The sequence below is a fragment of the Girardinichthys multiradiatus genome, chromosome 5, assembly GCF_021462225.1.
Source record: "Girardinichthys multiradiatus isolate DD_20200921_A chromosome 5, DD_fGirMul_XY1, whole genome shotgun sequence".
Taxonomy (NCBI): Eukaryota; Metazoa; Chordata; class Actinopteri; order Cyprinodontiformes; family Goodeidae; genus Girardinichthys; species Girardinichthys multiradiatus.
Window position 1 is genome coordinate 16,892,166 of NC_061798.1, and position 27,688 is coordinate 16,919,853.

Genomic DNA, 27,688 nt, shown 5'->3' on the forward strand with positions numbered 1-27,688 from the left:
CAGGTAAGGGAGTGCTGAACCAGAGGAGCTGTCAGAACTCACCCGACATCACAGAGTCAAGTGCAGCTCCCTACAATACCCCAGTCTGGCTCTGCCTTCTATCTCTGCACCAATTTGTCTCTGTCGGTCCTTCTTTTTGTTTTCCAGCTTTTTTCCCTTTGTTTCTTTTCTGTCTTTTTTATCACATTTTTATTATGCTTTCTTCTTTATTCGTGTCTTATTATTTTCCTTACTTCCTCAAGTCTCTCTCTTTCTTGAGTTCTTTTAAGGTTTTATTTACTAAGTAGTCTTTTTTTTCTTTTGTTTGTAAGTAAATACCCTTTTTCATCTTATGAGAGGAAGGTCTTGCCTGTTTAAACAGATCCTAATAGATATTGGCAGAAAATACTTGTGGTTTCCTTCTACGCTTACTGATTTAAGAAAAGAGAAATTACTTTTTATCCAGTTCTAAAGAATTCCATAATTGCTTAGTATTATGTAACACCCTCCCTGGACAAAGGATCTCTAGCAGACAAAGGAGTTTTATATCTCCCCCACAGCAATAACAGTTTTCTAATAATACAGAAAAAGCCATGCTGTCAAATGCTTGCAAGTTATTTATGTTTTTATTGTCAGCAAAAGCATTGATATGGGGGCTAGTTGTTATCTAGTGTAAACTAAGTGAGACCAGTTGTAAAGGTGTGCAGTTTATCAATTATGTCACCTTCTTCTCTTCAGTCTGGAAGCATCAGCCAAAGTGCTTGAAAATAAGAGAAGAATGTTGTTTTCAAAACCAGTAAGGAAAGAATACTACTACTACAATTGCTAGCAGCGGTACAGAAAAATACAATTTTGGTACATTTTTAGTTTCATGAGAAACAAATAGAATAGAATAGAATAGAATAGAATAGAATAGAATAGAATAGAATAGAATTGAATAGAATTATTCTTTATTTTCTCATAGTGGGGAAATTGAGGTGTACCAGCAAGTGAAAGACAAATATAAGCATTCAGATTCACACAAAGGTAAAAACACAAAAACAACAAATGAGAATAAAAGATTGTACAGTGAAGGCAAATTTAGCCACATAAGAAAATAATGCCATACAGTTATTACAAAATAATAATCTAAATAAGACTAAAAGACTAAATCTAATCAGACTAAAAGAAACATGGAACTGAGTACGGTAATTAAAAAAAATAAATTTGCATGGATATTTCTGCATAAAAAACAGACTATTTATAAGAAATGACAAACTGTAAATAACAGCAGTGATGTAAACAACTTATACATTTTTCTGGAAGCAGTGATGGTTATAGTCTTATGCCTGGTTAACGCAGCAGGATTTTGAAATTGTCGGTTGATTTTCAAAACCTGAGACCCCAAACATGACAATTCAGTTTTCAGTTTTATTTATATAGCGCCAATTCACAACACATGTCGTCTCAAGGTACTTCACAAAGGGTTTGGAATGGTATAAGGTTGTTGGGGAGGTTAGATTAAAGTACTGAGTGTTAAGAGTTTGGCCATTTTAGAATGGGCCATATTCAGGGGTACTAAGTAAAATAATACACTGATGAAGTGTGTCCATGTAGAGCCCACTGGTGGCCATTATTATACACTAAAAACCACAAGGATTGGGGGTACCTCTCTCTGTCAGACTGATTATAACCATTGGAAAAGAGAAGGGGTCGCACAGGTAGCAGAAATGGAGGGTGTGTTTGCACCTCAACCACAACTGAGCCGGTTTAGGCTAAGCCTGACTCCCCCTTACTCCATCCAACAGGGAGGGAGGAAGGCAGAGGTAAAAATATTTGGAGAGTGTTGTTTCCTGTTGCATTGTGTGAAAGGTGGGTAACTTTAAAATGGGCTAAGTCAATTCAATTGAATCATATAGATTTCAAGTCAGGTACATGCATTCCAATTAATAACTAACCATTGAACAGTACAGTCAGATTCAGTTATTTATTCAAATTGGATAAAAAGTTTTTCTATCTAAGGAAACCCAGCAGATTGCATCCAGTCAGTGACTTGTAGCATTCACTCCTCCTGGATGAGCATGTAGCAATCCCTCATACTGAGCATGCATGTAGCGACAGTGGAGAGGAAAAACCCCCTTTTAACAAGAAGAAACCTCAAGCAGAACAAGGCTCAGTGTGAGCGGCCATCTGCCACAGCAAAGAAGGAAAAAGAACACAGAAGCACTGATCCGGGAGTACTGTCTATGGGAAGCAAAGATAAATGTTAATGGATGTAGCTCCTTTACTCGTTTCATCTAGGAAGAAAGAACAGATAAACTCTGAGCCAGTTTTCAAGGTTAGAGTATGAAAGAGAGCACATAGAGTTAGTCACAGTAAAATCTCAGTCAGTAGGAGAGAGACAGGGTTAAACACTGAAAGACAGGGCCAAGTGTATCATCAGTAAAAGGTGAGCATTAAGTTGTTCCCAGCAGAAGCTTGGACAATGCCCCCCTCCATGAAGGTGTCACAGGTAGACACAGAGTCAGGCCAACAGCACATAATGCAAAATTGGAGAGTAGTATGAGAATGTAGCGAAGAGATGAAAGTGGTCATTATGTCCTCCAGCAGCCTAAGCCTATAGCAGCATAACTACAGAGATAACCTAAGCCACTCTAACTATAAGCTTTATCAAAAAGGAAAGTTTTAAGCCTAGCATTAAAACTAGACAGGGTGTCTGCCTCACGGACCAAAACTGGGAGCTGGTTCCACAGGAGAGGAGCCTGATAACTAAAGGATCTGCCTCCCATTCTACTTCTAGAGAGTCTAGGAACCACCAGTAAACCTCCAGTCTGAGAACAAAGTGCACTGTTAGGAATATATGGAACAATCAGACCGCTGATGTATGATGGAGCTAGATCATTAAGGGTATGTGAGGAGGAAAATTTTAAATTCTATTCTGGATTTAACAAGGAGCCAATGAATGAAGAGAAGCTAAAATAGGAGAAATATGATCTCTCTTTTTAATTTTCATCAGAACTCTTGCTGCAGCATTTTGAATCGGCTGAAGGCTTTTAACTGCATTTTGTGGACATCCTGATAGTAAAGAATTACAATAGTCCAGCCTTGAAGTAACAAATGCATTGACTAGTTTTTCAGCGTCACTCCTGGATAGGATATTTCTAATTTTGGCAATGTTCCGGAGGTGAAAGAAGGAAATCCTAGAAACCTGTTTAAGATGGGATTTAAATGACATGTCATGGTCAAAAATAACACCAAGGTTTTTTACTTTATTACCGGAAGTCAACTTAATGCCATCCAGGTTAAATGATTGACTAAGCAGTTCATTTTTTAGACTCCGGTCCAAAGACGACAACTTCTGTCTTGTCTGAATTTAGAAGCAAAAAATTTAAAGTCATCCAAGATTTTATGTCTTAAAGACATGCTTGTAGTCTATCTAACTGGTTGGGCTCATCAGGATTTATGGATAAGTAAAGCTGAGTATCATCAGCATAACAGTGAAAATTTATCCTATGCTGCCTGATAATTTTACCTATTGGAAGCATATATATAGTAAAGAGAATTGGCACAAGTACTGAACCCTGTGGTACTCCACAGGTATTCTGATTCTGATTCTGATCCCTACAGCATATTCCAGCCTTTCTAAGAGAATATTATGATCGACTGTATCAAATGCAGCACTGAGATCTAACAGAACCAGTACAGCCACAAGTCCATTATCTGAGGCCATAAGAATATAATTAGTGACTTTCAGCAGAGCTGTTTCAGTGCTATGATGAGCTCTGAAACCTGACTGAAACTCTTCAAACAGGTCATTGCATGATCTACTATAATGAAATTTTCTTTCAGGTGTGGATTACTCGTTTAAATTAAACTCAAAGGTTATTAAAAAATGGTCAGACAGGACAGGGTTATGAGAAAATATTGTTATGTCTTTACAGAGAATGAAGACAAAGGTGGGTAGGTTTGTTAATGTTTTGAGCAAAGCCAATTGAGTCTAAGACAGCATTAAAGGTTATATTTAGGCTATCACTTTCAGTGTCAACATGAATGTTAAAATCCCCCACTATAATAACCTTATCTGTATTTAACACTACATCAGATAAAAGGTCTGAAAACTGATCTGAAAATTGAGAGTAAGGGCCTGGTGGACGGTACAAAACAACAAACAGAAGTGGTTTTAGTGCTTTGCAATTTGGATGAGGAAAACTAAGGATAAAATATCCAAAAGAGTTGTAGCTATTGATTGTTCTGGGACTAATCAATAAATCTGAAAGATGGTTGCTACTTCTCCTTCTCACCCAGTATATCGAGGAATGTGGAAATTTAAATAATTAGTAGTAGTTGACAGCCAGGTTTCTGTCAGGCAAAATAAATCAATCTGATTGTCACAAATCAGATCGCTAATTTGCAAAGTATTTGAAGAAAGAGATCTTATGTTCAGTAAGCCACGTTTGTTTTATTTTTATTTTTACTCTGAGTTGTGTTTATTTTTATGAGATTTTCATGATTTCCTCCTTTTAGATTATTTTTTAATCTATTCAATTTTGGCTGTGGGCGAGACACTGTCTTAATAGGGTAATTTGTGGGTAGCAGTACAGAAGCTGCAGAGAGGAGTGTTAAACTAGATAAAAAAACAGGTTTGGTCCTACAGTGTGTTCTGTCCTTCCACATGGCGAGCACCACACATCGCATGCGAACAGAGCAGTTCTGACATCCTTCCGAGCAGACTACATAACTCTTAACACACCACACACAGCAGGATAATCTCAAATGATTATCTTATGAGCCATCACAATGATTGGAACATGTTGGGAGGGGAAGATTGGGTCATAAATTGGCATAAAAGTCCTCCTAGCAGCTGTTGATGCTGGGAGGAAGGATATGCGATAAGGCTGCTTTGTGCACCTAGGATGCAGCAGCCAGTCACTGAAGAAGCTCTCCAGTTCTGCATTAGCTTAATGGGATGGGACATATTGTCCAGGAGTGATGTTTATTGTTTAGGTGAACACTCAGGTACTTATGAGTACCTATCTCAATATCATTTTCCTGGATGTTCACCGGTGACGAAACGATTTGTTTGCGCCTGCAACTGTACTCTACTACGGCAGAGTCAGAATCAGAATCAGAAAAGCTTTATTGCCAAGTACGTTTTTGGACATACAAGGAATTTGTTTTGGCATAGTCGGTGCAATACAGTACAAATTAAACAGTATAAACATATCTACAATATAATATAAATATATGTGCACAGTTTTAAGTGAATGAGAGTAAATATAGAGCAGTATAAGATACAAGAGCGGTACAACAGTGCAGGTGATCATTGTGCAAGTATGGCAGTGCAAGTAAAGCAGGAGTCCATGCTGAGCATTAATGTAACGCATAGAGTTACAGGTTACAGGTGTCCTGTCAGCAAGAAAAGGGGTGGTGTGGGGGAAAGGAAGAGTGTCAGGGTGGTTTCCGGGCTTTGTTAACCAGGCTGGTGGCAGATGGGAAAAAACTGTTCTTGTGGCGTGAGGTTTTGGTCCGGATGGACTGCAGCCTCCTGCCAGAGGGGAGAGTCTCAAAGAGTCTGTGACCGGGGTGGGAGGGATCAGCCAGAATCTTCCCTGCCCGCTTCAGGGTCCTGGAGGTGTACAGTTCCTGGAGCGACAGTAGACTGCAGCCAATCACCTTCTCAGCAGACCGAATGACACGCTGCAGCCTGCCCTTATCCTTGGCTGTAGCAGCGGCGTACCAGATGGTGATGGAGGAGGTGAGGATGGACTCAATGATGGCTGTGTAGAAGTGCACCATCATAGTCTTTGGCAGGTTGAATTTCTTCAGCTGCCGCAGGAAGAACATCCTCTGCTGGGCTTTCTTGATGAGGGAGCTGATGTTTGGCTCCCACTTGAGATCCTGGGAAATGACGGTTCCCAGGAAGCGGAAATATTCCACAGTGTCAATTGTGGAGTCACAGAGGGTGATGGGGGCAGGTGGGGCTGGGTTCTGCCTGAAGTCCACAACCATCTCCACTGTCTTTAGAGCATTGAGCTCAAGGTTGTTCTGGCTGCACCAGTCCAACAGATGGTCCACCTCCCATCTGTACGCGGACTCGTCACCATCAGAGATGAGTCTGATCAGGGTGGTGTCGTCCGCAAACTTCAGAAGCTTGACAGACTGGTGACTGGAGGTGCAGCTGTTGGTGTACAGGGAGAAGAGCAGAGGAGAGAGAACACAGCCTTGGGGGGAACCGGTGCTGATGGTCAGGGAGTCAGAGACGTGCTTCCCCAGCCTCACGCGCTGCTTCCTGTCAGACAGGAAGTCAGTGATCCACCTGCAGGTGGAGTCGGGCACACTCAGCTGGGAGAGCTTCTCCTGTAGCAGAACTGGGACGATGGTGTTGAAGGTAGAGCTGAAATCCACAAACAGGATCCTGGCATAGGTTCCTGTGGAGTCCAGGTGCCGGAGGATGAAGTGAAGAGCTAGGTTGACTGCATCATCTACAGACCTGTTGGCTCTGTAGGCAAACTGCAGGGGGTCCAGGAGGGGGTCGGTGATGTCTTTTAGGTGTGAGAGCACAAGGCGCTCAAAGGACTTCATCACCACAGAGGTCAGGGCGACGGGTCTGAAGTCATTAAGCCCTGTGGTCCTTGGCTTATTGGGAACAGGGACGATGGTGGAGGACTTGAAGCAGGCTGGCACATGACATGTCTCCAGTGAGGTGTTAAAAATGTCTGTGAAGACTGGAGACAGCTGATCAGCGCAGTGCTTCAGGCTGGCTGGTGAGACAGAATCCGGACCAGCAGCTTTCCGGGGGTTCTGTCTCCTGAAGAGTTTGTTGACGTCCCTCTCCTGGATGGAAAGAGCCGTCCTCGGCGTGGGTAGGGGGCTGGTGGGGGGAACTTCAGGGTGGGGGTTGGAGGTGCCAAGGCCCCTCTTGAGGTTGGGGAGGTGGGGGTGGTGGATTGTGGCTGCAGCTGTTGGGGGGCGTCGTGGGGGATGGTTGCAGGACTGTCCCTTTGTCTTTCAAAGTGGCAGTAGAACTCGTTCAGGTCGTTGGCGAGGCGTCGGTTGTTGATGGAGTGGGGGGCTTTCGGTTTGTAGTTGGTGATTTGCTTGAGCCCTTTCCAGACAGACGCAGAGTCGTTGGCTGAGAACTGGATTTGGAGCTTCTCAGAGTACAGTCGTTTGGCCTCTTTCACTGCCTTGCCAAACTTGTACTTAGCCTCTCTGTATATGTATTTGTCCCCACTCCTGAAGGCCTCTTCCTTATCCAGTCTTAACCTTCTGAGTTTAGCTGTGAACCAGGGTTTGTTGTTGTTGTAACTCACCCTGGTGCATGATGGTACACAGCTGTCCTCACAGAAGCTGATGTAGGAAGTCACAGCCTCTGTGTACTTGTCCAGACTGTTGGTAGTAGTCCTGAACACATCCCAGTCTGTACAGCCTAAACACGCCTGGAGATTCTCCACAGCCTCACTGCTCCACTTCCTTGTCGTCCTCACAACAGGTTTGCAGAGCTTTAGTTTCTGCCTGTATGCAGGAATCAGGTGGACCATGATGTGGTCGGATTGGCCCAGTGCAGCACGTGGGATGGCATGATAAGCATCTCTGATGGTGGTGTAACAGTGATCCAGAATGTTGTCCTCTCTGGTCGGACATTTTATAAACTGTCTATATTTGGGGAGTTCGTGGGTGAGATTACCTTTGTTAAAGTCGCCAACGACGATTACTAAGGAGTCCGGGTTGGTCATCAGAGAACCTTTGTAGGTGGCAGTCTGGGGAGTTGAATGGGTGAATTGGTGGGTGAATTGCAGTGCCCTCAACAAAGACCCACCAGTGGGCGAAGATGGTTGAGGACCAACCTCTCGAGAGCCTTCCTACAGCCTGAGAGTTTGGTATGTGATCTGAAAATGTCTTCAGGGTCTTCAACCCCAATGATGTTGTTCTGCAACTTTCTATAGACATTTTTTATCTGATTTTTTATCTTAATTCCTTTGGCACACTGTTGTCCCCCTCAGAAGTAATTGGGATGCAAATTCTCCCCATGAGGAGCACAGAGATCTGCCAACACAGCGGAGCTGAAACAGTCACTCAGAGCTTCTCTTTACTGTGCGTCTTGCAGCTGACTCTCTGTATAAAATGGGCTCAAGATGAACCAGGTTGTGATCTGAGCCCACTCTCTCTCCACCCCATTTCCTGTTAGTCAACTTGCAAGGTGAAGGCCACTAGTGCCTCAAAATAGAAAAAAACAAATCTCTGATTTTATAAACAGAGTAGATGTAAAAAGTTTAAACATCCCTGTTGAAATATAAGGTTTTCATATAAAGAACACATTTTAATCAGAGTATAATGTCAGCTGACCTAAACGTTTGAAAAATTGATCTGGGCAGTGTTGGGATTATGAATATGAGAATATTATTTAATATTAATATTTTAATATTTTATCAAATAATATTTTGGTCTGTTAAGGGTTGTCCTGTGAATACCAGCCCAGTAAGGTGCTGGTAGGACAAAATAGAAAGGTGTGTGACGAGCTCTGACATTATTGAACAGCATAAACTCTGCACACACATAGAATGAATTCACACATTTTCTTAAAATACAAGAATTTATTAACAAAAATAAGTCAACTCAAAGTCAAACATATTTCAATCAACAAACTCTTTACTATGCTAAAACAATCCAACTAAACTACCAAGCAGAATTAAAGAATAACGAAGACTAATGGACTATGTACAATAGAAACAAGTTGTTTAAAAATCATGACCAAAAGAGTGATGCAACATTACCATGCAATGTTATTTATGTTTGAGAACCAAGGATTATCTTGAAGAATCTGGAAATGAAGTTAAGTTAGTCTTGGAAACAACTTAGGCAATAATCAGCAAACGTTTAGACAACCATTCACAATACAAGATCAGATAAAATATTATTTAATAAAATAATATTTTAAAGAATGATCTGCTGAATAAAGCCAACCTTCTGGATGACCATTTCTCAACGGTGTCTAATTAGCTGCCTTTATTTGTTAAAATAATATTTAAATAAATATTATTAAAGGAATGGTAAAACACTTAAGGACATATTTTGAAAAAGAGCCAAATCTTTCTGGAGAAATGTGGCTTAATGGTGTTTAATTAGTTATCAAATTTAGTAAAATTATGTTAGGGACACATTATTTACTGGATTGAAAACTAAACCTTTCTGGGTAAATATTATTTGGCAGCAAGCACTGTCCTTACCTGTTAGCAGTTGAAGCTAACAAAGAAGCTGATAGCTTAGCACCAGAATCAAACACACACCTTTAAAAATACCGCCAATAAAAGGGTTAAAATGCATAAACGCGGACGGCGCGTTATGGCCGATCTTCTGTGTTTAAAATCACCCTTTAAATAAAGTTTGTCTTAACTTTAAAAACACACAGACAAAGAACACAAAACTGTGTGCTGCAGATATTCTGCTAGCACCAAGATAGCTGAGTTCAACACAAACAAAACCAAACTTCATAAAATGAAAAACGTTTCATTTCAATCTAAATCCTTCTATTTCGCTGCCCAAACACTTAACCTCATGAACTGTGGTGAGGAACGTTGTCCAAGGCGGCGAAGTTGGAAGAAACGTCCACAGTCAACAAACTGTTAGCTTTCACCTAACCTAATAATAATAATATTAATAATGAATATCATTTAAATTTGCTGTAATGACATTTCAGCTAAGTGGACTAACCTGCTGCCTCAGTTTTTCAGTTTAAATTTCTCAGTGACTTTGGATTAAGCTTTCTGTTGGTTGATTATTTTCATTTTTATTAAATGATGTGCAATCTTTTGTTCCTAACACATTACCCATTCCATATCAGTATGGATATCTAGCATGATTTGTTTCCCATTGAGATCTGATAAGTTTCTGAGTGTGGACTGAATGTTTACTGTTTTACTGTCAGTCAACTGACAAAAACGAGGGCACATATGTCCTGTCTCAAGTCACATATATGAATTGGCTCCAGCTGCAATTATAATTGATAGAAACACAACACACAACAGAGCAAAACTATTTTACTGAATGTGCTGCTCTTGGGGCTGCAGGAAATAGGCTAAAATTGACTTTGCATACACAGGAAATGTCACCAACCCTACTGCCTTATATGATTGCAATGCAACTAAAGCCAACATTTCTGGGACAAAAAACAATTGAGGCTGGTAGATTTTATCTGTCTGCATAACAGCTGCCATTTCTAGTCCTGTTGTGTGGGTTGGACATTTGTTGCCTAGCTTTTAAAACTTTATTGTTTTAGCATTAAAAATAATGTGAATACATGTGTTTACTATAAACAACAAAATGCAAGAATTAGTGGTTGCTGTGGCACTGGTACCTTGCTAAGATAATAAGAATATCAATAAGACTGCCTAAATATAGGATATGATAGGATAGGATAGGATAGGATAGGATAGGATAGGATAGGATAGGATGGGATAGGATGGGATGGGATGGGATGGGATGGGATGGGATGGGATGGGATGGGATGGGATGGGATGGGATAGGATAGGATAGGATAGGATAGGATAGGATAGGATAGGATAGGATAGGATAGGATAGGATGGGATGGGATGGGATGGGATGGGATGGGATGGGATAGGATAGGATGGGATAAGATAGGATATGCTGAGACAAGAAAATATATTAATACAATCAAACAAATGCCATATTGTGGCACAAAGTTTTTGTAGCTGGGCTTGTTTAACTGCTTATAGGACAGGGAACTTGAATGAAGGATTTACTCTTGTGTTTGCTAGAGTTGCCTCTCTCACATTTCTAATCTATTGACTTTCTCCCTCAGAGCCATCAAAATGACACTAAGAGACACTTTTGTATCATCAATTAAACAGCTAATAAACATAACAGTAATTTTTGCCCTAAATTAGAAGTGTCTGCCCTGACTTAAACACATGCACATTGCACCCATACAGGCGCAGTGATGATTCATGTTAGTGTCTCAATGTGCAATGTTTTAATTTAGAGACACAAAAGCTTAATTGGTGTGTGCACTTTGTGTCTAATCAATAGTGCTCTGTAGCTCGCAGTCCCCCTGGTGTTTCCTTCTGTTTGATGATCTGCCCATCGGTAACATTGCCACTTCCTGTCGAATGATTCTAAATCACTTTTGGCATTTGGTGGCTGTCGTTGGCAAACTGCCAACGACAGCCACCAAAGTCCGTGATTGTGTGTGAGCGCATGTGGCTGTGAAGGTTTTGGTGCAGCACGGTCACGAAGCTCGGCTCTTACGTACATTACACAGTACAGTCGACAATCGATTGGACTCTGCAAATAGCCAAAAGGGCACAAGTCATTCCCCAATAAATGGTCAGAGAGATGGTGAGAAGGGAGAGGAAAGCAGGAGGAGATGGGGTGCAGGGGGAAGGGGCAAGTGGAGCAGGGTGAGAAGGTGGCAGACAGTTGAGATTTAATTTTCAGGTCACGGCAACTTGTGTCACTTGAGAATCCAGACACATACAGAGAGGAAATGATGCACATATAGCCCCTCAGACACAGACACACAAACACAAACACTCAATAGAGAATATTGTTGTGGACTGAAAGCACCAAGTATGTGTTCGTGTGTATTTTTTGTAAATATCAGTGTATAGCTGGAATAAATAGAGCTTTAGACATATATCAGGCCTGACATTTAGCTCCGCTTAGCTCTACCACTAAGCTTATTAGCCGAAAACCAAATATCAGCACAATCTCCCCCTCTCCTGTGTTTAAACCACGTCTCACCCTCAACTTGCGTCACTGTTATTGTCACTGCTTAGGGTGCATTCTGTTTCTCTCAAATTTTCTTCTCCTCCTCTCATCTTAGCAATTGCCAACCTCTGTATGTTGACTTTACTCACATGTGTGAATCTTTCAACACCTCTTTTTGTCTCATTTTCACGTCTTCCCTCTCGTTCTCTGGAGTCCTGCTGATCGTAACTGAAAGTTTTGGCAGCTCATCAACACATACAGGCTTTCTCAAAAACAAAGATCCACACAAATGAACACAATAACCTACAATACAAACCGGGAAGACATTACAAAGCGACGGTAAAGCAGTTAATAGCTGGCCCAAATGCAAGGGACCGTGGTTGTTGACAGAAACATGCAGAATATATTTCATTAAAATCATTTGCTATAGCTTTCAGTTGTCTGCTGCTGTGACAAAGAGAGTGAGATGGACTGTGAGTGGGAAAGAGAAAAAGTTACTGCAGGGTTGTGAAGACAGGGGACAATGACTAAAAATGTATTGTCTTTTTAGTAGCAATGATAATTTAATTAGGATGAAATGTATGCAGAACTAAGTGGTCGGTAAAGGGAAACAGTCTTCAGCTGCTGAGATGAACAGTGAGGTGACAGGGGTAGTCAGGAGGCAATCAGACATACAGTTCAAAAGTTACTTAACATGACAAAATAATGAATGGCTGCAAAGAAATATCTTAAGCCAGTAAAAACATTTATGCTTGTAAAAATAGCATTCTTTCAACTACATTTTCTTGTGATTTCGTTTATATTTTTGATGATTTGAAGGACTTTGCTCAAAGTCCATTTCATCAAGTTATATGCTAGTTTTTATGGGATTTTAAGAGCTGTAGTTTAACAAATTTAAAGTATTACCTATGTGCATTTAGTCTATGCATCTATATGTTTAACTGGTGAGTGTACTTTGATTCCTAAGATACTGTTATCTCACTGATGGTTCTTCTGTTGCTGGGAGTTAAAATGGGAAGAACAAAGCTAATGTGCAGAATATCCTACTACAGTCAAAAACATTTTTTTGGTGATCTTTCAACAATACTGTGAACTCTTTGCCCAGTTCAGTCTGATGCACCAATCACAAAAGACCAATAGTATCAACCCATATTTAATGCTGATTTTAGGTTTGCACAGATGTGTACCCATGTTAGCAGACCTGTGAAGCTGCTTTTCCTAAATGTGTTGCAGTTGTCACACTAAATACAGTCTTGCCACAGAAGTGTTTGTATGTTGGAAAAAAAAAAAAAAATGCTTTTGTTGTGGGCCCAAACGTAAATGAAGCATATTTTGTGGAACATCAAATAGTAATTTTTACAAATTATGTCTATAATGTGCCCCTGGTTTGTATATTGCATGTGTGATGGAAAAAAGTAAAATTAATTCTGCTTTATTGCATCAGGATAGAGTAAGTGGCTTTTCACTATGATACCAAGGCCTTAATACTTATAAATTGCCTGACCATCTTGGGGTGAAAGTTCAAAGCTCTGTACACATTCTTGAGTGATGTAGCTTAAGTAATCTTAAGCTCTCCTGCCCTGTCAACCACTCCCAACATTCTACATACTGAGGTGAGCACATCTTCATCACTGTACTAAGTCCGTCTGTATAATCTAGCATGAAATTATGTAATGTTATCATGTCAGTGTGGTGACATTTGAGTAGCAACTTCATAAATTCTGTAGTAATCGTACCATGTGGGATATATCACGTCTCACATGTTCAATTTTTAGACATGCCCCAAAACAATTTTTCCAACTTGGTTTAGCTGGAGGTCACATTATGTTTGTAATAGTATCAGATGCATAGAGAGGCAATGCTGGCACTCTTTTTTACTCTTACTCTTACACTGGCAGTAGTGTGTTGTTTGTTAAGTAGAGTTTATTAAATCTCTGTCTGTTTAGACAGACAGACAGACAGACAGACAGACAGACAGACAGACAGACAGACAGACAGACAGACAGACAGACAGACAGACAGACAGACAGACAGACAGACAGACAGACAGGCAGGAAGGCAGGCAGACAGACAGACAGGCAGGCAGACAGACAGACAGACAGACAGACAGGCAGGCAGGCAGGCAGGCAGGAGGGTGGATGGACAAACAGATACAAACAAGAATCAAGTGATAACTCAAAAATTCAATCATATTAAAGGGGATTAGAATGTGTCACAAACGGTAAAACAAGACCACATGTTCTTTTAATCCTGCAAGACACACTCTGTGTGCCTGAGTTTCTGCATGGTGCGTGTTATTGCATGCATGTACTTTGAAGAACATCATTCCATGTCGAGCTGACATGTTTCATTAGGGCATCTAGGTCAGCGCGAGATCTGGAAGAGGAGGGGAAGGGAAAAAAACATGAAGTGACTTTTTGGAGCAGACTAGAAAGTAAGAGCAAGACATCAAACTGATGAAAGAGCAGGGAAACAAAGCTGCACAGTAGCAATAAGAAGAAAAGACGAGGAGTAAAGATTAAAAGCGATAGGCTGAGAGGTTGTGTTTATATATTTCGATACACTGCCAGTCTGGGTAAAATTTGAGACCAGTGCTGTGTTGAAGTAGTTTACTTTTTATTAAAGGAAATATGGGACCCAAAGCAATCCAGTGTTTAAGAAATGCGGAGAAAAGGTTTAGATGGTTTAGTTAATTGAATTCTTAGCCACTGCAAATTCTTCCACCGGGACCACGGAGTTTTACCTCGTTGGGAGATTAAAACCCTCTCAAGTGGCTTTTGACTTTTTTTTTTACTTAGACTCACCTGCCAAGGTTATTCTCGTTTTGTCACTTCCCCATTCCTTCTCTCTGTACTTCTGGTTGTTCTCCTTTTCTGTAACCTTTCAATTACAGACACAAATAATCTCCTCTTTCCCCCCTTTGTTTAAATTGGCTACCACTGCTCAGGCCTCATAATGAATATTTTCTTGTGCCACCACTCTCTCCTGCTCCCTCTCTTTCTCCCTTTCTTTGTCCTAACTGTTTGCACCTGCAAAACACACCACACACAACCACACATGGCAACCTGTTTCCACACAGCCTGCAGAGTCTGACATCATAGGCTATTGAGTGGTTTGAAGGGAACATAAATCACTTTTTGATCACGCTGTTACCTTTCCACAAAAGGCACAAAACAAAAATGGAGACTTTGGATTTTTTAATCTACTTGAGTCAGATTTATTTTATTTGCTACACAGTTTGGATCACCTCCTGCCCACCTTTATTGGAGGGTGCTGCTAAATCATGTCTTCATCATAATTTAAATAGATATTCCAAGTGAGATTTTTCTGAAAGCTTTTAAACGGAGGGCTTTGAAGGAGTAGATGTCAAATGTTCTCCTCTAAGTACATGCCTGATCCTGCTCTTACATCAGCTACACTGATACAATCCTGGTACTGCTCATTTGTCCTGTGACCCCAAAATCTATAAGAAAGACTGTGACAGATCCTCAAACTGCTGTCATATAGCAATGCACAAAAGCATGAACATATGTGCTGACATGTGCATCTGCTTTCACACATTAAAATCTCTGATCTTTTTTCCCTTGAAAAAACACAAAAGAGTCGACATTCATGTATCAGCTCACCCTCCCGCTGTGTCTCACCTTCTCACACTCTGACACACATTCCTTCCATCAGCATTCACGGGCGATCAGTATTCCCAACAGCTTTCCAGATCAGCTGGACACTGATCTATCAAGCTCTGACAGTGTGTCGCCCTATATCTACAGCAAACCTTTGCTGCTAAAGAGGAACAAACTAAATACAATTGCATCCAAAGGTATTAGCATTCATCCATAAACTATTGGATCTTCAGAAAGTAATCTCAAAGATTTAAAGTTATATATTATTTAGATTCATTACACACAGATCGATATATTTCAGTTGTATAATGAAACAATATATTATATAGATATGTAGAAAATATATATTATATCTCAATTTACTTCAGCTAATTTTTCATGGTGATAGCTTACAGCTAATGAAAACCCCAAAACTATCAAATTACTAAAACCAGTAAAAAATATCAACTGAATTCCTGAAACGTATGTCACTCAGTGCTTGGTTGTGGCTCTTTGTACTTGAATTACATCATTATAGTGGCATGGCATTGAGTTGACCAGGCTGTGACACTGCTGACAGACTGTGAAATTTATAAAACACATTGGACCAACTGCAGCTGTCTGGACTACCCAAATCATCACTTATTGTGGAAATTTCATACTGGACTGCAACCTGGAATCTATACCTCTCCACTTTTCCTCCCAAATCTGGGGCCTTGATTTCCAAATCAAATGCAAGATGTACTTTTATTTGAGAAGAGAATTTTGCCTTCTGAGCTACAGTCCAGACGTTTTTTCTCCTTAGCCTATGTAAAACACATTGACATTGTTTCTGGTTCATTAGTGGCTTAATACAAGGAATGCAACAGCGGTAGCTCTTATCCTGAATTTTCCACAAACACTGGAATTGCCTTTGCTTCACAATCACCTGAAGGTTTCAGTTATCCATGTGGTCTATACATTTTTGTACCACGTTTTTTCCTTCCACTCAACTTTCCAATTAACATGCTTAGATATGGCTTTACATAAAAAGCCAGCTTCTTTGTGTCATTTTCATTCCATGACATTTTGTGGCTTACTTTTCTCAATTTCTGTATTAAAATCCCTTGTCCTTGATCTCATATGATATTCTAATATTCTAAGAAACACTGTTTGAAATGGTTCTGTATAATGTATTATGGAAATAAAATACCATTTCAAGGATATTCTGATGTTTTTAGATGCCCATTGATGACTGAAATAGTAGTCCTTTCTTTCTCTGTGTACTTGCAATATTCATTGTTGTTTCTGATGTCGTGTTCAGGCAGTTTAGGCAACCATCTTGATGAATCTGGTTGCCTTGCAGTGTCGGGTGAGATTTGCTCCACAAAAGTGGTGAAAGTTAAATATTTCTCCTGTTGCATTGATGACTTTCTGTACATTTTGGCAGACCATATCCAATACATTTTGTGAATGATACCCTCTATATTACTTTAATTAGTATCAATGAAAATTAAGTGAAATATAAGTCAGTGTGAAACACTCCAAAGTGAGCCTAGCTTGTGTATGTGTGTGTGTGTGTGTGTATGTGGGAGGAAGAATGGGTGGTTTTTACATTGAATAACATTAAAGACTGATAGGCAATAACTCAAGCGTATCCAGACAGCATCATTAGATCCAACAAATAATTCATATCTTAATGGCTGATGTTAACGTTTTATATAAAGATGTTTCCATAACTTTGTGAACAAAACTGAGTATGGCACAAGTGTGTGTATGTGTGTGTGTTCATTTGTCTGTAACAGCTATCTTAGCTTGTCTCTTTGATCAGCCTATAAAAGCAGTGAGGCGTGGACAGATAGCCCGGGCCGACACTCCATCGCTCCTCTGCTCGATCTGAGTGTCTCCTTCCTCCCCACACACATTAACCACCGCAAACACACTCTGACACACTGTCCCGCGTGTATCCGCATCTCTCCCATTTTCCAGTGCCTCCGAGGAGTACCGCGCTGCTTCCTTAGCTTTATCTACCAGGAGCGCTGAATATATCAATCTCATTTTATCTGTTTACCTTTTTTTTTTTCACTTGAAACTGTGTATGTTGTGCTGAAGCTTCATATGAAATCTCGCCTAAGAAAAGCACCTGATATGAAATGCTGATGCTCGGTAGACAGCTGAATTGCTCTGGACCCAAAAGACTGAACTCACATACTCAGAAATAATCTGTTTGTCATCCACTGAGGTCGCAGTGGTAGATGTGGAGAATTCAGAATTAAATTTTAAAGCAGCAGTTTGGCTTCTGAGATATAAGGTTCTGTAATGATAAGGGAGCAGTTGCAGATTATAACTGAAATAGTTCCCTTACCTGTAATCAGGGTTGCCACTTTTGTGAGGTGAGACTCAAGCTTTTTTCTCTATTGGTTACTTTCCCATTCTGCAAAGACAAGTATCACTGCAAATGAGGAAAGTATGGGCTCTCATGGCAAAACATTTTTTTCACAATACTGTTTGTAACTGGTCATTTTAAAGACAGCAGCAAGTGGAAAATTCTCTCTGCAGATGCATGGCTTTCGATGTTAGAGAGCAAATGAAGATGGCGTATGTATTCTAACAATGACATTAGTCTCTTTAAGAACACAGCCAAAACAAAAAAATGCAGCCGTAGCATTGAGCAAAATCTATTTTCATGCAGTTTATTTAAAATAAAAATGTGTAGTTGTCAACTCTGCCTGTAGTAGATGGTGACATATCACAGTGACTTTGTAGAAAAGAGAATCCTCAAAGCAATGGATGGCTAAAAGCTAGTCAGACAGGCCACTAGGTTTTAGCCATTTAAAACAACACAAACTGAAAATGTTTATATCCATGGGATACAACACTATATCAGGGGCTATTTAAATATCTGGACCTTCATTAAAGTGCAAACTGAGCATCTGCATAATGTAACTAAGATTAAGTAACATTGATTAGTAAATGTATTTATTTCCAGATTTGAAATGCTGATCCTTCAGAACCTTTTAACATCCCCCAAAAAATTGGGAGCCACCTGACGTAGCCATGAAGGCAATGCTAGAGCCTCATTAACCTAGGGCTGTCTGTTTTCCTATCACAGTGCCAGATATGCAATATCTTGATAGGGTTATAAGGGAACTACTGTTTTATTGATGACAACTTTTCAGAACCTCAATTCAACATAATCTAAACCACATTTTTGATTTGGTTGCCATTTGTTTATTTCTCCACTCCAGATCAGCATATTCATGACCCACCTCTCTAACTATGGCAACGATCGACTGGGTCTATACACGTTCGTTCACCTGGCCTCCTTCCTTCGCTCTTGGACGAACCTGAAGCTCCACACGCTCCCACCTCTCCAGCTCGCACATAAGTACTTTCAGCTTTTTCCTGAACAAAGGAACCCACTCTGGCAGGTGTGTTTGCATTGGTACATGCCACATGCATGTATGGGCTTGAGTTTTCTGTTTCTGCTCTGTGTTTGATTTTGTTAGTGAAAAATTATAATTTGTTATGTAAATTTGAGTAGATACTATGCAAATTTCTGGTACATGAAGAACAAGAAAGAAAAGAACTATAGGTAAAGTAGGTTGTATTTATTGATTATAGTTTTTTTCTGGGATCCGTTACATTTATTGCAGAAAATAAATGTCTGAAAGCTGTTACTGCTTTCTGACTCCTTTGCTCTGCTTTGTAATGTTTGAGAAGATATTCACAGCTTATATGGATTTGTGGTGTCTTCAAAGCCAGAAATGGCTCAGCAGACTATGCATTCTTCTGTTCTATATAGTTCCTTCTCACTGAGGTAGGATTCCTGGCATGTTTGTTTTCTACAACCTCTAATCAATCTTTTTCTGCACCTTTTGTAGAACCCATGTGATGACAAACGACACAAAGACATCTGGTCTAAGGAGAAAACATGCGACAGGTTGCCTAAATTCATGGTGGTGGGCCCACAGAAAACAGGTAAGATGAAGACATGCTAAGAATCAAACATGCACATATAACACAGAGGCTTCTCCTGTGTGCACAGGTGTCTGCATCAGAGCATTTTCATGTAATCCCCCATGCTCCTTTACCTCTGTCAGAGGGAGACAAAAGAGGAGGCTCCTGCCTCTGTTCTTCCACCCACATGCTTTTTGTTTTAGACGCACAGAGGTACCGTTCTGTCTTTCTGTTGCTTTGACTCCTTGAAAGAGATTGAAATAAAGAAGCTTATTAAACATGTGTGACAATTCAGAGTGTAGATTACAGGGCAGAAATTGGGGGCTTTGAGCCTCCTACATAAGGCTTGGACCCCTCTAAAAGAAGTATAAAAAAATAGATTGGGGGAGATAAAGCATGAATTAGATTATAAGTTTCACGTAATTTGTATATGTAGATTTACTTTATACAATATACTAAGTTACAATATTTACTCTTTACAATATACTAAGTATATTGAAAAAATGTCTAATGGGGCAGTGTGTGGCATAGCTGTAAAAGTAGAGCAGGCACCCAATCTTTGAAGGCTATTAGTCCTTAATGCAGCCATCCTGGGTTTGACTCCAGACATTGAGACCTTTGCAAAAAGTCTCTCCACGTTCTCTCTCTACCTATTTCCTGACTAATTACTGTTATTAATTGCCAGTATTACCAAAAATATGTTGTATTAGGAATTTACCTGTTTCAACTCTGAAACTGCCATTATTTTAAACTCCTACTACTGTCAATAAAATTTGCTGAAAATTGAACATTTAGCTGGTCTGACTTCAAGGTTTCCCTTTACATCATTACAAAGCGGGTTCTGTTGTTGTAACGATCTGCAGTTGGAGTATGATTCAGAGGTGCTGTTTTGGCAACCGGATAAAGGGCGGCTTTGAATCAGGTTCTAATGTCAATGTCATAATTTCCGCAAAAAGTCGTTGTGAACTCATTGTTGTACTTTGTGAGTTAGCCAGATGTATGGCTGTTGAAAAGCTTTTCCTTTGTGACAAAGGCAAGGACATTTAGGTCTAAGTCAAAAATAGATTTAAAACTGTCCTCAAATCACTTATACATTTCTATTTAGTTAGAATCAAACTTATTTGCTTTTTTGTGGCCTCTACAAACCAAAATAGTAAATCCATCAACTGGTGGTGCCATTTTTGGCTGCCATGAAGCGTTAGTCACAACTGGTAGTCTTTCACAAACGCTGTGGAGGAATTTTGGCCCCTTTAAACTATTTTCACGTATGAGACGTCTGTTTAAGGTCATGACATAACATCTCTGTTACAACCCACACTTTAAGTAGGCAACTTAGTCCAGTCTTTTTTTAACCATTCTGATGGGGACGTGCGGTTATATTGTGGATCGTCATGATGCATAACACAAGTATGCTCGGGTTTAACCTCACACACTGATGGCAGGACATTCTCCTTCTGGATTTGTTGGTAGAGAGCAGAAATTATTATCCATCCATTAGGCTAAGTTGTCCTGGTCCTTATGTGTTCTTCAATTTGTTCACAATGTGCTGCTTTGTGAGACCTTTTAGTCTACTTCATGTCATCAAACAGGTCCTATTCAATTTATTTGTTGTTTCTACAAGTCTGGTAGTAATAAGACCGGGCGTAGTTGCGGCTAGTGATTATGATGATTATTGTTTCTCATTGGGCCGAGTTGGGTTGAATAGGTTTCTCACCTTTCAGCCATTGTTTGTAAACTTTTTGTATTTATTTTTTAAGCGTGACATAATTTGCAAAAATGGAAGAAATAATTTTTAGGTGACAAAGGACAAAAATATTATCGTGTGGTCTATGCCCTATGGACTGTTAGAGTAGATATGAGTATTTATAATCAATATAGGTGGCCAGTATTATGGTAAACAAGAAGACTTGTGGAGTATATAATATTCTAGTTTGCTGAAGCACTTCTACATGCACCATATAATTTGCACCTTGCGTACATTAAATTGATTCCAGAGCATTATTGCCTCTATGTGATTTCTAGAATTTAAACAGAGGGATTTATTTCTGAGTGAGAGGTGAAGATGTGAGGTATAAACAGTAATTACCTGGGTGATTATCTCCCAAATGGAAGGAAAGGTCATTGTAGCAACATCAGTAACCCAAAAACAATTAGATTACTATAAATCCCCATTTTGTCAGTGGGGAACCATGTGAAACAAAGAGCTGCAGAGGGTGAGACAGAGGGCAGGACCATTTCCCCCTCTGCTGATTGGTGTCAAATGCTTCTGAATCATTTGGAAGGAAAGACCTATGATCTTTCTGCACACAGACACACATGCTTTCCCATAGTAAATTATCTGCAACATATACATCTAGGAAAGGGGAAAAAAATCATCCAGTATGGATCAGTGGACGACAGCTCTCACACACACCCTAATGCACACTTTCTCACACACACACAAACCCACACTCTGCTGAGCAGAGCTAACGAGCCTGTTATGAATTATGCCCTTTCTTCCAGGAACGACAGCACTTTATCTCTTCCTGGTCATGCATCCCTCCATCTCCAGTAACTTCCCTAGTCCAAAGACATTCGAGGAGGTCCAGTTCTTTAACACCAACAACTACCACAAAGGAATCGACTGGTAAACGCCAACAGGCGACACCACACACTTCTACACCTTCTTTCATTTCTGTGTGTTTTATTAGTCAGTGCCTAAGGTGAAACAAAAGATAACAAACCACCTTTCTTCATTTTGTGAAAGGTTGTTATCGGCTTTCACCTGCTTTTACAGACTTCAGTAATGCCTCAGGCAGTTCAAAACAGCTCAACAGTGTCCTCAAAATGAGGTTTTAATCCTGTCGTGTAAGCCAACAGACATATTTCGGCCTAAAATGACCCATAAATGGGTTACTTAGCTGACAGACGCAGCTGTTGCAATTTCCAGAAATACTTGTTCATTGAAAATAGCTTAAACCACATCATCAGACTCCTTTAAGGCACAGATAAACTGTAGAACGTCTTGACTTTCCAGACTGCACTTGACTTTGAAATTATGTGCAAAGCTACTGTGCATTGCTTTGGCTCACCAAGTTTTGATTAATTGCAGATCTTTGTGCCTGTGGTGTGCATCTAAAAATCATGTCTGTTTTGCCTCAGGTACATGGAGTTTTTCCCCGTGCCCTCCAATGTTAGTACGGATTTTATGTTTGAGAAGAGCGCCAACTACTTTCCCTCGGAGGAGACCCCACAGCGAGCTGCTGCCCTGCTGCCCAAGGCCAAGATCATCACGCTGCTCATCAACCCGTCTGACAGGGCCTACAGCTGGTATCAGGTGAACACTCTCAGAACAAACACATGCACAGAATAATTTTGATGCCTGCGACTGCACATGTACAGTGCCTGGCAAAAGAATTCACACCACTTAACCTTTTTTCCATTACAATAACGAACATCACCACAGCATGATGCTGCCACAACTATTATATCCAGTGGCGGTAGTGTTTTCAGGGTGATGTGGGTGATTCTCACATGTATGTATGGATGTATGTATGCACTGCATTTATTCCTCTGCTCTTTACCCTGCATGTGTTTTCATCTGCTTTGTAATTGTATGTGTGATATTGTTGTTATTGTATGCATGTGTAAGGCACTGATACCACTGGTTAATGCCAAGTTAGTGAGTTATCTAAAATATCCGTGTTCATTATATCTGCACATTCATCTATTATAAATCCCTGAATCTGTCATCTTAAGATGAGTCAGAAATGAATGTCAGCCATATATCATCTCCAGTTTTATGCTGTTTACCTTAAAGCAGATAGATAAATATATAGGAAAAGAAAAATCCCTGATGTCCAGGGCAAGATATTTAATGCATTTTCTGTTGTTGTGCACCCCTTCTCAGCATCAAAGAGCCCACGAGGACCATACAGCCCTGCAGTTCACCTTCTATGAGGTCATCAGTGCAAGAAAGGGAGCGCCTGCAGAGCTGAGATCCCTGCAGAGTCGCTGCCTCATCCCTGGCCTGTATGCTACACATCTAGAGAGGTGGCTGATGTACTACCCCACTAACCAGGTACGCACAGTCACAGATGCAAGCCTGTGCAGACTCTGGTATTATAATTTCAAACGATTCAAGTTTTTAGCAAATGTTGTTTAAAATGCTTTTAAACTTTTTCTATGGTCTTTAATGATCTATAGCACTTTGTTCTCCATAAACAGGAAGATTGTCAAGTTGTACTGAAATGGCAGTATATATCTAATAATGCCCCCTATCCCTATATGGATATGTGTGTGTGTGCAGGTGATGATCATTGACGGGCATCAGCTAAGAAGCGACCCCACAGCAGTGATGGATGAAGTGCAGAGGTTCCTGGGTGTCATTCCTCACTTTAACTACTCCCAGACTCTTACGTGAGTGCCTGATGCTGCATGCTTGCCAGTCATTTACATGTGAGACAAATGTCATTCGATATGCATTCATCAACAAGTTCCCAAGATCCCAAATCTGTGGGAAGCCTGACATCTGCTGGTAAACAGTTTTGTCCGATTCTCAACGTGTCAAAGAATCACACTGTAAACAAAAGCAGCAGCAATATCAGATGGTTGTTTGTTGAAGCTGTAAAAAAAATATTTATAGATAACAACCTTTTGACATTTTCTTTAGAAAAAACATTAAATAAAAATGATAATACTGTGCTCCCCAAAGTGCAATAAAGTTCCTTCAGAATTTATCTGACTGTCCTTTAACTAGTGTCTTGCAAAAATATTCACACCCCTTAAATTTGTGTTACATTTTGCCGCTTTGCAATCACAAACTATAGTGTATATGAAACAACAGTGGTGGCAGCATCATGCGGAGGGAATGTTTTTTTCAGCAGGGAAAGGGAGGTATTGACTTAAGTTTGCTATAAATGTGTAACCCATCTTGTTCGTTCTGATCCAGCAGGTTGACTTCACGACAGACACATTCTGGTTCTCTGTGTTTATTCTAACAAGAGACAAATAAACAAGTTGGTGGTTAGCAGCTCCAGCAGCTTCTGCCCCACAGTAACAGACAGCAACAGAAAAAGGGGAAGAGCTGACTGTGATCGTATAGTGGTTTTAACATACATTTACATACATTTTCTACATTATATTTAACACAGTTAGCAATGAATACATATATTGTGGTAAAAGAAACAGAGTACACACAAATATTTAACATTCAAAGACTATCGTACAATTGGCAACTGAATTGTTACTTTGTATCAAACAGTTAAAAATACCAAACAAGAGACAAATAAACAAGTTGGTGGTTAGCAGCTCCAGCAGCTTCTGCCCCTATACATTAAATAAAATACAATAAATAACTCTAGACAAACTACTGAGTAATCAAATGAACAGTTGATAAAACAGTTAGCAGTTGTAACATTAAACACAGCTGAAATACACAACATGAATTACAATAACAGTTTAAAACATTTACAAAATATGGCAAAATCGAATATGAAAAAATGTATATAATTAAATTAATCTAAAATATATGTTAAAAAATCCTATTTGTTAAGAAAACACAGAGCTGATCCTAATACATATCACAGTAACAGACAGTAACAGAAAAAGGGGAAGAGCTGAGTGTTGCTGGTTGCTATGGTAACCACCAACTGACAAGAGTAACATAAACAATGTATATAGCAATAAAAGTCAGGAAAAAAATTAATTGTTGAATAAATAAAATGAATTTGAAGAATAAATAAACCAATTTTGACAAACTTCACATCAATAGTGATGTTAAAATAAAACCCCGTTATAAATGCACAACAGAGAAGATTTTAAACAATTTTCCTTTCATTTCATACTTATTTGCTACTTTGTGTTGGTCTGTTAAAATTCCAATGAAATACATTGAAGTTTGTAGTTTTAAAATGACAAAATGTTTTCAAGGCACTGTATAGTCAGTCAGTCTCTGAAATAAAACGTTGGATGCTGTGTCTGTCACCCAAGCACCTATTCTGCCAAGACAACCCAGCAAATTGCATCGATCAGTGACTTGCAGCATTCATTCTTCCCGAATGAGCATGTAGTGAGAGTAGACAGTCACTTGCATTGACTTTGCAGCAATTCCTCATACTGAGCATGCATGTAGCGACAGTGGATAGAAAAACTCCCCTTTAACAGGAAGAAATGTCCAGCAGAACCAGTCGCAGTGTGAAAAGCCATCTGTTACAACCGACTGTTGGTTTGAGAGAATAAAGCAAAGACACAAAAAGGACACATAAGTATTGATCCAGGAGTACTTTCTATGGGAAAAAGTAAAACATGAATGGTTATAGCTCCTTTAGTGGCTTCATCTATGACAGAAAGACAGCTGAACAGATGAACTCTAAGCCAGTTTTCATATCTAGAGTATGAAAAAAAGCACATACAGATAGTCACAGTAGAAGCTTAGCCAGTAGCTATGTCTAGGAGAGACAGGGTTAAACACTGAAAGACAGGGCCAAGTGTATCATCTGTATAAGGTGAACATTAAGTTGTTGGCAGCAGCAGCTTGGCCAATGCTCCCCCCACCAGGAAGGTGCCACAACTAAACACAGGCTCAGGCCAGCTGTAGCTTCTAGAGAGAGAAAAAAACAGAGAGAACATAAAGTTAAAGGGTGAAATAGCAGCATATAATGTACAATTGGAGAGTAGTATGAGAATGTAGCAGAGTGTGTGAAAGTGGTCATTATGATCTCCAGCAGTCTAAGCCTATAACAACTAGAGAGATAGCTCCAGATAACCGAAGGAACTCTAACTATGAGCTTTATCAAAAAGGAAAGTTTTAAGCCTAGCCTTAAAAGTAGACAAGGAGTCTGCCTCACAGACTAAAACTGGGAGCTGGTTCCACAGGAGAGGAGCCTGATTACTAAAGGATCTGCCTCCCATTCTTTTTTTAGAGACTCTAGGAACCACCAGTAAACCTGCAGTCTGAGAACGAAGTGAATTTATGGACCAATCAGATATCTGATGTATGATGGTGCTAGATCATTAAGGGCTTTATACATTACCGGTTAAAAGTTTTAGAATGCCTTTCTCATTAAATGGTTTTCTTTATGTTCATGACTATTTACATTCTACATAGATTCTCTCTGAAGGCTTCAAAACAGTGAATGAACACATATGGAATTATGTAGCAAGGAAAAAAAAATATATATATCTTTAAATATGTTTTATATTTTTGATTCCTTAAAGTAGCCACCCTTTGCTGTGATGACTGAAATATTAACATTTGGCTGTCTTTCAATGGACCTCTGGGAAGTTCTTTGAAGATTCTTTGGAAATCCATTTCAGGTGACCACCTCATGAAGCTCTTGGAGAGAATACCAAAAGAGTAAAGCAGTAATCAAAGCAAATGGTGGCTATTTGGAATAATCTAAAATATAAAAAATTTTTAGAGTTATTTTATACTTTTTGTTTACTATATAATTCCATTTGTGTTCATTCATAGTTTTGTTGCCTTAGGTGAGAATCTACAATGTAACTAGTCATGAACTTTTGACACGTAGTGTGTGTGAGGAGGAGAATTTTAAATTCTACTCTGGAATTAACAGGGAGCCAATGAAGGGAAGCTAAAATAGAAGAAATATGATCTCTCTTTTTATTTTCATCAGAACTGATGCTGATATATCAGCTGATCTAAAATGCTGCAGCTTTTTGGATCAGCTGAAGGCTTTTAACTGCATTTTGTGGGCATCCTGATAGTAAAGAATTACAATTGTCCTGCCTTGAATTAACAAATGAATGGACTAGTTTTTCAGCATCACTCCTGGACAGAATATTTCTAATTTTGGCAATACTCCGGCGGTGAAAGAAGGAAATCCTAGAAACCTATTTAATAATGGATTTAAATGACATGTCCTAGTCTAATATACCACCAAGATTTTTTACTTTATTACTGGAGGTCAGTTTAATTATCATCAGTATAACAGTGAAAACTTACCCTATGCTGCCTGATAATTTTACCTCTGGAAGCATATATATACATAGTAATGAAAATTGGCCCAAGCACTGAACCCTGTGGTACTCCACAATTAACCCTGGAGTTTGAAGATTTATCATTTACATTAAAAAGCTGGAATCTGTCAGACAAATAAGATTTAAACAAGCCTGTTCCCCTGATCCCTACAGCATGTTCCAGCCTGCTCACAATAAATGTTTAATGTATATACCGTTGGTAGACGGGGCACTCACACTCCAACAATATTTGATAAAGTTTAGAAAAACCGTTCTCCCACACAGAGTTTTTTTCCTCTAAACATTTGCTACAATATTCTGTAATAGTCAGGGGACCAGCAGTTCAGCCTGACTGGTGTAATATTGGTTCTCATCAGATATTTATACTGCAGCAAGCTCACTCTTCTATTGATTGAACTGTTTTCGAGCTTTAACCCGAGCCTTTGTCCATAAGATTCATCTATGTTCACTTGAATCTCCAGTTTCCATGCTTCTATTTTGTC

General features: G+C 39.6%; 1 protein-coding gene and 1 long non-coding RNA gene across 6 annotated transcripts in view; one reads left to right on the forward strand and one right to left on the reverse strand.

Moving 5' to 3' along the window:
• The window catches only part of ndst3 (N-deacetylase/N-sulfotransferase (heparan glucosaminyl) 3), a 70,939-nt gene that overhangs the window by 36,448 nt on the left and 6,803 nt on the right, over window positions 1–27,688 (forward strand). For all 5 annotated transcript variants that reach the window (XM_047366551.1, XM_047366550.1, XM_047366553.1 and 2 more), the window contains 6 exons: window positions 18,515–18,697; window positions 19,151–19,247; window positions 21,729–21,852; window positions 22,368–22,542; window positions 23,116–23,286; window positions 23,515–23,624. In XM_047366551.1, the coding sequence (XP_047222507.1) occupies window positions 18,515–18,697; window positions 19,151–19,247; window positions 21,729–21,852; window positions 22,368–22,542; window positions 23,116–23,286; window positions 23,515–23,624 (860 nt within the window). The remainder of the gene's footprint in view (window positions 1–18,514; window positions 18,698–19,150; window positions 19,248–21,728; window positions 21,853–22,367; window positions 22,543–23,115; window positions 23,287–23,514; window positions 23,625–27,688) is intronic.
• On the reverse strand, window positions 13,818–21,696 carry LOC124868911. Its single transcript, XR_007038427.1, has 3 exons — window positions 19,361–21,696; window positions 17,632–17,700; window positions 13,818–14,061 (listed from the first exon to the last, which is right to left on the reverse strand). It is a non-coding gene; the product is annotated as an uncharacterized LOC124868911 (long non-coding RNA).